The 14427-nt window shown below is 39.2% G+C and overlaps 1 protein-coding gene across 1 annotated transcript in view; it reads left to right on the top strand.

Moving 5' to 3' along the window:
* Positions 1–14427, top strand: part of RSBN1L (round spermatid basic protein 1 like) — a gene marked incomplete at both ends in the record, with an annotated part of 50954 nt that overhangs the window by 11793 nt on the left and 24734 nt on the right. Inside the window, one exon of the mRNA XM_082005035.1 lies at positions 1529–1642. Coding sequence (XP_081861161.1) covers positions 1529–1642 — 114 coding nt within the window. The remainder of the gene's footprint in view (positions 1–1528; positions 1643–14427) is intronic.

Below are 14427 nucleotides of genomic sequence, written 5' to 3'. Positions count from 1 at the left end.
CCCAAGTAACTAGTGATAGGATGAGAGGAAAGTTGCGCCAGGGGAGGTTTAGATTGGATATTAGGAAAAATTTCTTTACTGAGAATTGGAACAGCAATTCAGTCAAGCATTGGAACAGGCTGCCCAGGGAGGTGGTGGAGTCACCATCACTGGAAACGTTCAAAAAAATGTGTGGATGTGGTGCTTCGGGACTTGATTTGGGGGTCATGGTGGTGTTGGGTTAACGGTTGGACTTCATGACCTTAAAGGTCTTTTCCAACCTTAATGATTCTGTGATGACTGTCAACCCTTTGTGCCTTTTGTTTAACTATTAACATCCTTCATAAATAGTTTTGTCATGAGACACTCTATATTGCCTTCTAGAATTGAAAGCTTTCTTTGGTTTCATTCTGAGGAATATTTCTGATTTGTTAGTAGTGAAGATAGCTGCTTCTTCTATTTTATGTGAATGCTTGAGGAAAAGTAATTGGATTTCTCTTTGCTTCCACATGGGGTTTATAATGCAATACCATAAATAAAACATCAGGATTGTCTCTCAGCTGTATTATTGAGAAAGCATTCTGAAGCAAAACATTATGTAGAAGCTTGAAATCAGATTTCCTCTTTCCCTGGGGAGGCAATGCTTGGAGTAGGCCAAGAAACAAGGCATGAAATGCTGGCTGCAGTGTGTCTAAGACTAGTAAAATCTGACTTTTCTAAATGCTTGGCCTCAAAAGTAAATCTAAACTTGGCTTGAAAAGATTACTCCTTGAAATTATGAATTCCTCTGGGTCTAGTCTTTCTCATGTAGAAAGTGTGCCTAAAGGCTCTGCTTTTGTATGACAATGATCTAAAAACTTGGAGTGACTTGACAAGAAAGTAAATGAATAATGTGACTGCTCAGGTAAGCTGTTGCTGATTGGTAAGCAAGGGAAGCACCAGTGCACTATATCTGATGTGCAAACACAGCACATTTCATGTGTTTCTATTAATTACATCTTACTGCTATTAATGCATTAGTGTAGCCTGTGAACTTAATGTAAAAGATTTTGCAGCTGACAAATTAAGTCTTCATTCCCAGCTACTTGCAAAACCTTCCAGTTTAGACTATCTGAAGATAGTTACGTGAGGTTTCTAGTGTATACATGCACCCAGGAGAATAGTACAAACCCAGTACAAACCGTACTCTTTTTCCCTATTTCTTATCTAATGTGTGTAATTTGAATTAAAAGAAATACGAGCCAACTACAGATGCAGAATAAGAGCAGAGGGTAGTAGGAGTAAGGAAAAACTGTTAATTGTATACAGTTAACATATCGAGTTGTTGCATACAGTTCTAACATAATAGAAACCAAAACTGTCTGAGTTAAATAAGCTTATGTGAGATTACGCAACAGATAAATATTAGCTTTTCATATTGTAAGTACTGGGATTTCCTTGTAACTCCTCCTTTTATCCTCTTAATAGAGCTTACATAAGAGTAATATGAAACGTGCATGCAACAATTAGTTTTCCATTCCTACTTAATTGTAAAATATTTGCATTTCAGCTCAAATCAAAGACAAAATTAAAGAAAGGGAAAAGAAGCAAAAAGAGAAGAAGAAACACAAAATAATGAATGAAATCAAGAAAGAAAATGGAGAGGTCAAATTATTGCAGAAAGGTAGGTTCAGACTATGTAGTGGTATCTCATTCTAGTGCTTTAAAATCTTTGTGATCGGATACTGAGTTTTAATACTATGTTTTTCATTTAACTTAAATGCCATTTTCCCTGATTAGTTGGTATGAGGACTGCAAATTAAAACTTAACTATAAATGTTAATTTTGTTGTCAACTTTGTTATATAATGTAGATTAAAAATATAACTCTCACCACAGTGTTGCTTATACAGTAGTACTAAAGATTTGTACTTCAAGGAATAATATTGGTGATACCTACATCTTCTGTGCAGTTACTGAAGAAAGTTACAATTTTATACACTGTGGAGAAGAAAAATGAATCCATGTCACACTTTATATCTAGCATTAAGTGCACAAAACTGAGTAACTAAGGAGTTACAATTCAGGAACTTTGTCAAATACTAAAATATTACGTGCAACAGGCAGTCTTAATTTCGCTGATTTTTTTCAACTTCATTTACGGTAGCGGAATGTAATTAAGACCATGTTCTGACACTTGCTTGTGCATCCACTGAATCTTAAAATTGTACCACAGCTGAGGCTGCAAGGAACCTACTCCAATGCCACTGCTCAAAGTAGGGTCAATTAGAGCAGATTGACCAGGACTGTGTGTATCTCCAATGGTGGAGGCTCCACAATCTCTCTGGACAACAAGTATCAGTATTTGACCACTCCTGCAGTAAAAAAGTTTTCTCTCATGTTTAAAAGGAATTTCTTTTATTTCAATTTGTGCCCTCTACCTCTTGTCCTGTCACTGGATACCTCTGAGAATAGTCCTGCATCTGCGAAAGAATAACCCCAAGCACTGATACATACTGGGGGCTGACCATCCGGAAAGTAACTTTGCTTAAAAGGACCTTGGGGCTCTGGCAGACAACAAGCTGACCATGAGCCAGCAGTGCACCTTCCCAGCAAAAAAAGGCCAACAGTATCCTGGGCTACCTTGGGAAGAGTTGCTGGCAGGTCAAGGGAGGTCATCCTTCTTCTCTACTCACCGCTGCTGAGGCTGCATCTGGAGTACTGTGTCCAGTTCTGGGCTCCCCAGTACAGGAAAGGTACAGACTTACTGGACAGAGTCCATCACACAGCCAAAGTTGGTGAAAGGACTGGAGCATCTAGTAGGGCCTGTTGCGATAAGACAAGGGGTAACAGTTTTAAACTAAAAGAGGGCAGACTCAGACTAGATTTAAGGAAGACATTTTTGACAGTGAGGGTGGTGAAACACTGGCACAGGTTGCCCAGAGAGGTGGTAGATGCCCCATCCCTGTAAACATTCCAGATCAGGTGGGACGGGGCTCTGAGCAACCTGGATTAATTGAAGATGTCCCTGCTCGTTGCAGGGGGGTTGGACTAGATTAAAGATCCCTTCCAACCCAAACTGTTCTGTGATTCTATTCTATGATCTTTCCTATGAGAGAAGGCTGAGAGAGCTGTGACTGGAAAAGAAGAGGCTCAAGGGGGATGTCATCCATGTGTATAAACACCTGATGGAAGGGAACAAAGAAGATGGAGCCAGACTCTTCTCAGCAGTGATCAATGACAAGAGAGGAGGCAGTGGACAAAAATCAAAACACATTACATTCTGTCTGAATGTAAGAAAAAACCTTTCTCACTGTGAGGGTGGTTGAGTACTGGCACAGATTGCCTAGAGAGGTTGGAAAACCTGACTGGACACAGTCCTAGGGAACCTGTTCTAGGTGACTCTGCTTGAGCAGGGAGATTGGAATAAATATCAAGAAGTCCCTTCCAACCTCAGTGCTTCTATGAGTCTGGCTACATTGTTACACTCCCTCATCAGGTATTTGTACACACTGATAAAATTCTTCTTCCCCTGCTGCTTGCTTTTCTCCATGCTGAACAGCTTCTCCTTGGGTGAGTGCTGTCTCTCCTCGCTTGATCATTTTTAGGGCCCTTTGCTGGACTTGCTCTAGTTGCTCATGACTGTCTTGGACTGGCAAGCCCAGAACTGGACATGATACTCCAGATGCATCTCTCCAGCGAGGAATGATGGGAAAGAATCACTCAATCACTCTCCTCAACCTGCTGGCAGTGCTCTTCCTAATCCTGTCCAGGAGGCTGCTGGCCTGCTTTGCCAAAGGCACACTGATGGCTTATGGGCAACCTGTCACCTCCAAGTCCTTCCTTGTCAGGCTGCTGTCCAGCCAGTCAGTTCTCAGCCTCTGCTGGTGCATAGCGTTATTCCTCCCAGGTGCAGGACTTTGCACACCCCAGTGTTAACTTTGTGAGTCCACTGCATTGGCCCATTTCTACAGCCTCTCAAGGTCCCTCTCTCTGGCAGCGTGACCCTGTGGTGGGTCAACTGCTCCTCCTAGTTTTGTACCACCTCCAAACTTGATGAGGGTGTGCTCGGACCCGTTAATGAAGATGTCAAACAGTACTGGCATAAGGTATCAATGTCTGGGTTACTCCAGTAGTGACTGTCCTTCAGCTGGACTTTGTGCTGCTGATCACAACCCTTTGAGCATGGCAGTTAAGCCAGTTCTTGATCCACCTCACTTTTCACTTACCTAGGTCATGCTGCATCAGTTTTTCTGTGAGGAAGTTGCTTATTTAAATAGATAAATTTTTTTTTAATCTGTTATTTTCAGACTCTGCTTTTGAAGTAACTCTGCTTTTCGAAGGAACAAATTCCTGATACATTTTTCTGTTATCTTGTCTGCTGTAGGATTTAATTTACAAATACGAAAGTGATACCCCCAAAACAAAACATGATCTTCAGCATGTGCATATGTGGTCAGAGGCGTGGAACCCTGTAATTACTACATCACACATTATATGCTGTGCATAGCTCCAAGTAACTATATTAGCAACTATGGAAGTTTGAAAGTAGTGTTGATCACATCTCAAGGTATCAGCTTAGACCATAAGGAATGTGTAAGCTGGTAACTTCCTGTGAAAAGAACAGATGTGGCTTGTCTTTGCCTGGCATGAAAGGAAGTTGGTGGTTGAGATACTGGGCAACATTTAACTGCTTCAACAGTGAGGTTCACCCGGTTTTGTTTTGTGTACCAGCTTTCCCCTCCCCCCCCCGCCATCCTATTTCTGTTGCCCTTAGCAGATGAGGTGGAAGCTGCAAAGACAGCAAGTCATGTTACACAGATCTAATAAATGATCCCTAAGGTGGGTACTGGTGCTTTATTTTAAAGTTAATATAAAAGAGTGTATGCACAGGGGCTGTGTTAGAACACCTCTGCTATTCTGAGCTAGTTGAGTAGCAGGATAGGTTATTCTCATGGAGAACAGCGCTACAGGCGCATTAGGTGCCTTATTCCTATTTCATAGATCTGATACATTATCAGTCCAGCATCATGTTTTAGGTTTTCTTTAAGGTGTTGGCTGGAATTGCTTTGTAGAGGCTATGTGTGGTTTGCCAGTATCCTGAAAAATTGACTTCTACTTCAGGGAAGGAAGGGAGTGTGTCAGGAGAGCAGTTACTGAGGACATTCTCTCTGCTGGGTTTGTATCCTGTTTGGAACAGCTCTGGATGTCTTCTATGGGCCTCCAAAATCTGACTGGATGTGCTTGTATGTGCTGTGACGTTCATATAGCATTTTCTGGTTCCTTCTGCTGATCTAGCTTTGCGTCCTGGGAGCTGAGGGCAAGAGAGCAAAGGCAAAAGTGCTTTACGGTTCAACTTCTTGTATATACAGGTGGTCAGTGCCTGTGTGACCTTCTCAAACGTTATTAATGCTTCATCTAAGGGTATCTTCTTCCTGTGGAACAAAAGTTAAGGTCCAAGCCCTTTTATTCTGACCTCAGAAGTCACTGTGGGGCTTAGGAACAAAGGTTTGGAACTAGTCTACTTTGATTTTCTTTGGATTTTTGGTTTTGTGGTTGGTGTGTGTGTGTTAAGAGGCTACTGTGCTGGTCTCTAAAGACAGCTTATTTCCTTCTTCTAGGCATTAGAATTATGTCTTGTAAAATGTTACTTCTGACCATCTACTGACTGCTTTTCTTATGTCGAGAATATTGTTTTGGTTTTTGTCTTTTTTGATTTTTCATTTGTTTGTGACTTGCTTCCATTGAGGGGGTGGAGGTAATAGCCTACCTGACTTCTGACAGTTAAACTACCTGCCGGAGATAAGAGGTGGTTTAGTTATAGAAGAAGAGGTCAGTACAGAGAGACTGATGCCTTTGGAGGAAGAGTTGGTGCATAAGCCTGGTTTTGGTGTTCTGAGCTGAATGTGGAAGAGTTTACTTACATTAGGAAGCTTAGGCATGTAAGCTGTTCATCTGCCTAAACTTGGGTTGCTGTTCAGTTTAAAGCAATGATAAAACCTGCCCGTGTTGGAGAAGGGCAGCTGTTTAAAAGGGCATTTTTAGAGTTCCCGAGGCTGCTAAAGGAAATGTGTTTAGCTCTTTCAGAGACCCTGATGGCTTTTCTTATGCATCTAGAATGAAAACGGTTTTTTTTGTCATCCTTTTGCACTTGCAGGTCTACCCTCTGTAGAATAAGGCTATATAATTGCCCCTTTTTCTCTCAATCTGTTATGTGGAAGGAAGAGCTCAGTTCTTGGAATAATATTCTTGGCACATGCATATCGTTAAAAATTTAGGAAATATAAGTGATTTAAACTTGCTTTTAAAAAAATCTGCATGATGAAAATTGCCTTTTAGAAAATGAAGGTTTCATACAAAAAAAATTCATACCAATGTGACATGGCTGAGGGTTACTGGAGGTCCTGCAAAAAAAAAAAAAAAAAAAAGGATTAGTAGGCTTATATGTAAACAGCCCCATTTGTGTTTTCCCTTAAAAAAAGAAAAATCAGTCCTATTTTTCTCATTATTTATATCGGAACACCGCAATTTCTAAAAATGCAGTAGGAGAAATTCTTAGTATGTGTTTCTGCAAGATTAAATGCCTTGGTTTATGGAATGCCAAAATGCAAGGCAGGAGAGAATGAACAACTTTATTGTGCTGGTATGAACATTTGTAAGTACAAATTGTCTTTTTTATTTTCTTTATTCTTCTGGGAGAAATGACATTTCTTTTAATTGTTTATTTTAAATTTTTATAGATAGGTTTTGCACAGAAGTAGTTATAAAATTGCTATATTTAAGATGAGACTGATCTCCGAGTCATAGTGCACGCTTTTCCCCATCCACAGTCTTTGTGTGTCTTTAGGGAAAATGTTGAAGGATTTGTATGCAATGCGCTTTAGTTGATGGGACATTTGAGGGGATGGGAAAGACTGAGGTAAGACTGCAGGGCACACAACCCACAAACTGATTTGCCTGTAATACTGATTTTGCTTCACAGTCCTTATGCATCAAATTGTCAACTTTTACCAATGAAATATATGAGTATAGGGTGAAACACAGATGGAGAATACAGGTAGGATATGTGCAGTGAGATCACTGAGAGGAGAATTCTTCTAAGTTCCAGTGAGCCTCAAACATTTTTCAGAAGGAATGTGTTAAATTGTTCTCTTACCTTTTGTGTAGCTGGTAGATCACTCTTTTTTCCAAGTTTTCTGGAGACATCTTTGCTGCTGCCTGTTCTTGGTTCCTTCCCATCCCTTTACATGACTGATCAATTTCTACCCCTAAAGCTGCTGCTGCCTCCATTACTTCTTCTGTTCATCTGGTGCATTCAGTTGGCTACACAAATCTTTCAGAACCTAAAAGGAGCCAACAACGCTGGACTCAAGCAGTCTCTACTGTTGTCCAGGCAGGGTGAGACACTGTCAGCGCGTGCTGCTTTGGAATGGAGCAGCGGGCAGCTGCAGGGAGAGCTGTGCGGTAATAGTTTTGATGTGTGTCTTGCTGGAGGTGGGAGTCTGGAATGTGAAACAAAGACTTCTGGTACATAATGAAAAGCAAAAGTCAAGTCTTCCTAACACTACCTGGAAAAATCTATGCAGGTTAAAAGGTTTCCATATGATTTCTATTTTTGGTTGGAAGAGACTTGAAATACTGATCTGAAGGCTGTGGGCACAAATTATGATAGGCTGTGTGTAGCATACGCATAGCACAGCATACATGTGTATTATTTGGAACTTCTTTTCACGGTGAAGACTGTGGAAATAATTACTTTATTTCAAAGATAAGACTTCAGAGAAAATTACAGTGCTGTCACATTTACAGGAGTTCTTCCTTTGAGAACAGTGTTTCTACCTCCGGCTTATTGTTGGTAAACGTCTTTGGGTAAGTTGCTAGGCGGGAGGCACAGATTTTTTTTTTTTTCTTCCCTGTGATTGTATTGTATATAAAGTAGGTTTCAGTTCTAATTTCCATGCCACAGACTAATTAAAATACTGTGGTCAGTTCAGAAAAGAGGTCGGGTTCTATGTGGGTTACTCTATGGTCTTTAAAGTTCTTCCACAGTAGGATGAAAATGCTGGTAGAGGAATGTGTTTGCTGCCTTTGCTGCTTGAAGTGGAAGGCTTGATTGAATTAAGGTGATTAAATCAGTGCTTTTTCACCCCATAGTGTATTTTAAGATCCAGACATGTGGAAATGTATAAACATTTTGTGTCCTGTGTGATTCCTGTTTCAGTTTCTTGCTGTCCTATTCAGACCTACAATTTCAAACAGGAATCTTCCATTGCACCTTCTCCCTCCACAAATTTCTATCGTTGCTTTCAGTTTAGGTGGGATTTCTGTTACAGTTTTTGTTTCAGATGTTGATTTATTTGGAGGATAGAGATTTAGAAGTATGGAAGGAATAATAGGTCGCTGCTTCTTAAAATACTCTTATAAAATACCTAAAATAGTTAATCTATAATTTCATGTCTATATATCTAATGTGGTAAATCAGGTGACCAGACTCCAGAGACTGTTTGCAGACTTTGTATTTTCAGTCTGTTTGTTGTAGAAGAATTAACTGAAAATACTTGAGCGCTTCATATTTTTTGTAATTAATCACTATAAATCTCTGCCTATCGTACAACATTCCATTGACACTTTCATGATAACTGCAGTTGTTGGAAAAGGTATAGGAGGAAGCATGTTAGGATCTTACTGTGTGGCTCTGATTGGTAAGACACAATTATCTTAATGAGCTAAACATAGTAGAAGTCAACATAGGTCCTTGTAGCAACTTCTATCACATCCTGTGTTTGTATGCCTCTAAGTGTCACTTTCTGAAAACCTTGAATAGTTGTTCCCAAGGTGGTTTTGACTATTCAACTTCCAGGAGGGCTGAGACAACATAAAATAGGATTAGTTGATGTATTTTAGGCTTGACTCTTGTGGTGTTTAATATTCAAGCTTTCAAGCCTATAAATAGAACCAGGTAGCTGTCAGTTCTCAGTTGTACTCCTGCTGTTTGGTTTGTTTCCTGGGCTGTGTATTGAGACACCCTGAAGTTGTTTATTTTCAGCATGTGGTCTATTAGCTGTTCAACCTGTTGGCACTTGATCTTGCTCATTCTCCTTAATTGAAGAGTGACTATGTGCATTTTGCATCTGTTCAGAATTCCATGTGCGTATTTTAACTCTTATTAGGAAATCAGTTCTAATCCTTTTGAACTAATTTGTAATATATTTGTCATTAACCCATCAAATTATTATATAAAATCGCATTTATTGTATAATATATAAAATAAATTTGTAATACGTTATAAATTATGTTAAAATCAAAATATAAAATCTTGTCAGTTGTTATTTAACTATCTGGCTGGTACAGACTTGAGGGTTTTTGAACTTTCAAAGTCGTCGTGTTTCTCCCCCACTCCCCGCACCCCCCCCAATTTCTGTGGGCTGTGACCTCAGAGCTGAGAAATACTGCTCTAGTTGAAACAACTGGATGAAGTAAAAGCTTTGTGGCCTCTGCTTCTGTAGACTTTCAGATGAAATGATCTCATGGACAAAACACAACATAAAATAAACTTAAGGTAATTTCTGAGTTTTCTTCTTACAAAAACTCAGACTCAGAAGGAATCTGTAGTTACCAGAGTTCAGGCTGTCTAGCACCAATTTAAATTACACGTACGTATCTTCTAGTAATAACAGAGCATTGGCTTATTTGCATAAAATTCAAACAGTTCTGAATCTCAGTCCTTAGTAATAGGTCCTGTGCTGTGGATGACAAGGATATGGTGGCACCACAATAAATAAATTTACTGAGTTACCTTGAAAGATCTACCTTTCATGTAGATGTATGCAGTGGCAGAAGTATCTGTGGTAAGGCAGGCTTGACTTGCCTAGAAAGTGGTTAAAAGTTGTTTAGAGGTAGTTCTGTTTATTGCTATGTATGTGCATGCATGAACAGAATGAACACAGATTTCCATTCTTCTAATTTCTTTAAAAATACAGTGTAAGCTTCATAACTCCATCCTCGTGCATACATTGCTAGCCAAATAAGAGCAGAAGCAAAATTAAAATTTTGTTATTCTTTGGTCTTCTACACTGCAGTAAAGTGTGAGCTCAGTCTGATTTTTAATGTCAGGTCAAGGGGAAAGGTCCTGTAAATGTCTATGGGTGCTCAGGGTTTTTTTTCCATGCCCCCTACTGCTGTTATTCCTCATTCTTAGAGTCTCAAAGCAGTTTTCTAACTCGCCTTAACTAAAAGACTTTTTTAATACAAATGAAAATTCTTACTTCTCTCTTGTGTTTCTGAATCATGCAGTAGAAATTTTTATTTGTGTTGTTTATAGGTGTTTCAGTAGCTGTCTGTGTGTTCAGAGATGTCTAGATGCATCTTGGAACACAAAGACAGAAGATGCCATGCACTTCAAAATTACTACTGTCTTGGCTGAAATTAGATTCCAGCAGTTGCCTGTCTTGAAGGTTTTGGGTTGTGAGTCCGTGCCTTAATTGGGAGGTGAAACAGGTTAGCTTGTGTCAAGCACTGTACTGTTGCTGACGGATCTTGCTTAAAACGAATTTGGGTATCTCAGTCTTACAGTGTTTGGGTCTTTATTTAACCTTTTGGATTGCTTGCTTATGTTTTCACCAAATTCTGTATATCTGCTGTGAGGCAACTTGATTACTGCCCTAGGGAGACGTTGAAGGCAGCTGGTCTTTTTTTGGTGTCCCTTAGCCAAGTGCCAAAGCAGGATTATTGGTTTTGGAAGAAGCAGCACGTTTTGCTTTAAAGTATTTTGATATATGCAGCAGAGGAGTGACTGAATGAGTGTTTCTGCTCTTCTCTACAGCTAATGCAAAAGAATAAGATGAAAAGTACTTTACTAGGCATTGCTGATAGGAATACCAGTATTTCTTGAAACTCACTACTTTTGCTGTTGAAGTCTTTGCAACTTCTGAGCAGCTTTAACCACCTATTTCAGAGTGGATCTTTGAAATTCGTCAGGGCAGAAGCCTTAGGCTATAAATGTGCCTACTCCTTGTTCTGTGAAATTCCATTCAAGCTTTGCTGAGAAATACTACTTCTAGAAATCAGTTTTCCATTTCGTGGTTGTATTCCTCAGGAAAACTTTGGCTGTATGCTAAAGTAATTGAACACAAGTATTCCAAAGTTGGGCATATGTTGATGTCAAAGCAGTATTGGGAACAAGCACTGTACAGCACCACCCACACACTTGCTGTAATAAAGGACAGAGGGAAGAAATTGTAGTACAGTTAAATGTACTAGAATGTTACCTTTATAAAGGTGAATTGTATAACTTTAAAGTTAAATTTAAAAGTTCGAGCTTTTGGGTTAGAAAACTCTCTTGATATTAAGGTTTGCTAGGAACTTGGTCCTATCTCATATATGTGTTAAGGTAGCGTTGTGTGTGGTGGTGGTGGTGGGATTTTTTTTTACCCTTAAAAATTTGGTCTTGTTTAGTGCTTGGGGTGCATAGATGAAGGTGTGGTGGGCAGTGTAGCTAAGCAGATCAGGTGACTTGCTGCCACTGATGAGGGGTGGGATCCTGCTACTCATTGCCTGCTGTCAGTGGTCTCCATGCTCTAGTTCTGTCTGACGATGCTGTGGACCAATTCTGTTACACTAATCTAGCAGTGAAGTGAATAGTTTTCTGCTGAGCCATTAAGTTAAGTCAATTTACTGTGCAATCAGATGAGCATCAGTCAGTACCAGGAATAGCGTAGGACTGTGTGCCAGGAGCAGTGGCAGAGGGGAATGGGGAGTTGGACTCTACCCATCTATGGCAATGAGCTCTTAGATTGCTCAGCTGTATCATATGTCCACATTTGAAGGGCGAACAAATAATTATGAATTCAATATTTTTTCAGTCTTTCAATATTCAATTTAATATTATGATATAAACAATATTTTCTCTATGAAATAAGTTGTCCGAAGCATCTAAAAATAATTTTTCCTAAGTATGTCATTCGCTGCCAGTGTGAAAATGAAGTAGAGTTCATGACAGAATTTGTCTTATGTATGCAGTAGCATAAGCTTGTGTGAATTTGAAAAAGACTCAAAACAACCAAGCAGTTTCTGAAGTCATGCTATCTTTCAGTTTATGCTTGAAGTGCTTTTAGAGAGCTAAGTTTTACTCTTGTTGGTATGTAATATTTTTTGGCAGTCTTTAATGCTGTTAATGTTTTGGAAAAAAAATGCCACTTGGAATCCCCTTTCTCTTCTGACTTCTGTGTTTTAAGGATTTTTTCCTCTCCAGTGGCATTGGTAGCTCAGACCCTTGAAGGGATTCGTAGGATAGACACTCCCCATTTTGATTTTTCTCTCTCTCTTCCCAGTTGCCAGTAGCAGTTCAGGGGTCTCTGCTACTTCCCATTGTAGATCCTCTTGTGTGTGGTTTTTTTTTTTTTTTTGTGTTACACAGCCTGTTGTTCCTTCAGTGACTGTTGCTCTCTCGGTTTCCAGGTGGTTCAGAATTAAAAATGGCCTCAGGTCTACCCTTTTTGGTATATAGAGATCCAAAAAGTTTTGTAGAAGAGTTGTGTTCAGAGATGAGAGGCTGAACCAAATATTTATTTAGTTCCAAATCGTGTGCACCATTTTTGCAATTTCTCATGATTCAGGAAAGCCTGTACTGATGAACTTCAGTACTTGATAAATGGCATAACCTTTGTAGTCTGTGATCAAAAGTAAAAAAGAGTATTATGAAAATATTTGTATTTAAAGCTGAACAGAAATTTTGTTTTCAAGCTGGAAGGAGGACTGTGTTGGATACCAGAAAAAGAATTATTTTTATGCTGTGGTTAAGAGCTTTTTTTTCCTTCTGAAGTTTTCATGGAGATGGTGTGAAAACAAACACAGAGAATGATGAATGTATTTCACTTTAAAAATGTTTTAGTGTAATCCCTCTTAAGAAGGCTTTGAGTACTTACGTAGGTGTATACCAAGTTAAGTAAAACATTTTTACAACTGTTGAGTGCAAACCATTTTAGATATGTTTATGTGAACTTTGCATAATCTGACACTGATTTGCATTCGGTCTATCTGGTTTTAACTGTGTATGTTACATTGGGGTGTTTTTTTTTTTTTAATTTCCCTGTCATTTCTGTCTTGGAAGCGCCACTGCTTTTGAGACCTTTGCTTTTCTCTGTTGAGTGCTGTTTACTGATAACTAGAATAGAACAGAATAGACTGAGTTGGAAGGAACCTACAATGATGACCTAGTCCAAATGCCTCTTAAACACTCATGGGCTTGGGGCATTGACCACCCCTCTAGGCAGCCTGTTTTGTAGTTTAGTAACTAGTTTTGTAACCTTTAAAAGTAGTCATGTTGTGTGGTGTTGGTTTTGGGTTGTTTTTTTCCTTTTTTTGCATAGTTGCATCTGTGAAATACATGAAGTAATGGATTAAAAAAACAGCTACCACATTACAGGAGGATTCGAATGAAATTGATTGTTAGTCAGTAAAACTTCTCGGAAGATATAATCAAAGGCAGGGAATGGGACAGACTGAAAGGGGAAATAGGATAATCTTCCTTCTTGTACTGTAGAAACAGAAGTCAACAATTTTTGAGGTAGTTTAGTACAGATAAGAGATTCATGCCCATCTTTCATGTTAGTATTTTACGTTTCAACTAGTAATAATGGAATGTAATTTAATAGCTGGATGTTCAGCAAGGATGTGTAGGCACTGATCTTCAGTCTTCTGAAGGTCGTCTTTGGTGATTATAGACATGCTAAAGTATGAGAAGGGGAATTTGGCTCTTGCCCATAGCAAATAGCTTCTTGCTTTAAACTTGGAAGTTGTTGTATTTGTTGCCAGTTACATTACTGCTGATTGTATCCGAATGAATATAAATTTCCATGCTTTCCCTGCCATGCATGAAGTCCCGGATCTGAGTGACTAGTCCCTACAAAAATCTGAGCTCCATTTGAGAACAAGTGAAGTGGGTTGACAGGTAACCCCTGTTTCCCCCACCTCACTTCACTGCAGCCTTCACTGCTATAATTCGATATTTTCTATATTCAAACTGATGTAATATCTGGAAATGTTTGACTTCTTGATGATAGCTGTCAGTATAGCAACCAATTGTCATGTTTAGAGTAAAAAAATTTTAAAGAGTTTGAAATACCTGTAAACTCTTGGATACTTGTGTATTCCTGCAGTCAGGAGGGAATAGATTGTCTATTCTGTATTTACAGGTTTGGATTGAGATTTCTAAGCCTATAATATGGAACTTACCACTGTCATAAAACATTTCTTTGTTTCTTATTTCCCCACGAATGGAACTGGTGCCACAATACCCCAGAAGGTGAGCAGTAGGTGATTTTTGTCAGGTGATGACATTTCACTCAAGTAACCTGGCACCCTCAATGAGCTATTTTCAGGATTCCTCTAAGGTTGAGGTAGCTGTTTGTACACGTGTTGCTGCTCTTTCTGGTCTTTCCATGCCCACTAGATTTAAAGACTCTTTATTAAC

This window comes from Phaethon aethereus, assembly GCF_964289735.1.
Source record: "Phaethon aethereus genome assembly, chromosome: 1".
Lineage (NCBI taxonomy): Eukaryota > Metazoa > Chordata > Aves > Phaethontiformes > Phaethontidae > Phaethon > Phaethon aethereus.
This window is presented reverse-complemented; position numbering and strand designations above follow the sequence as displayed.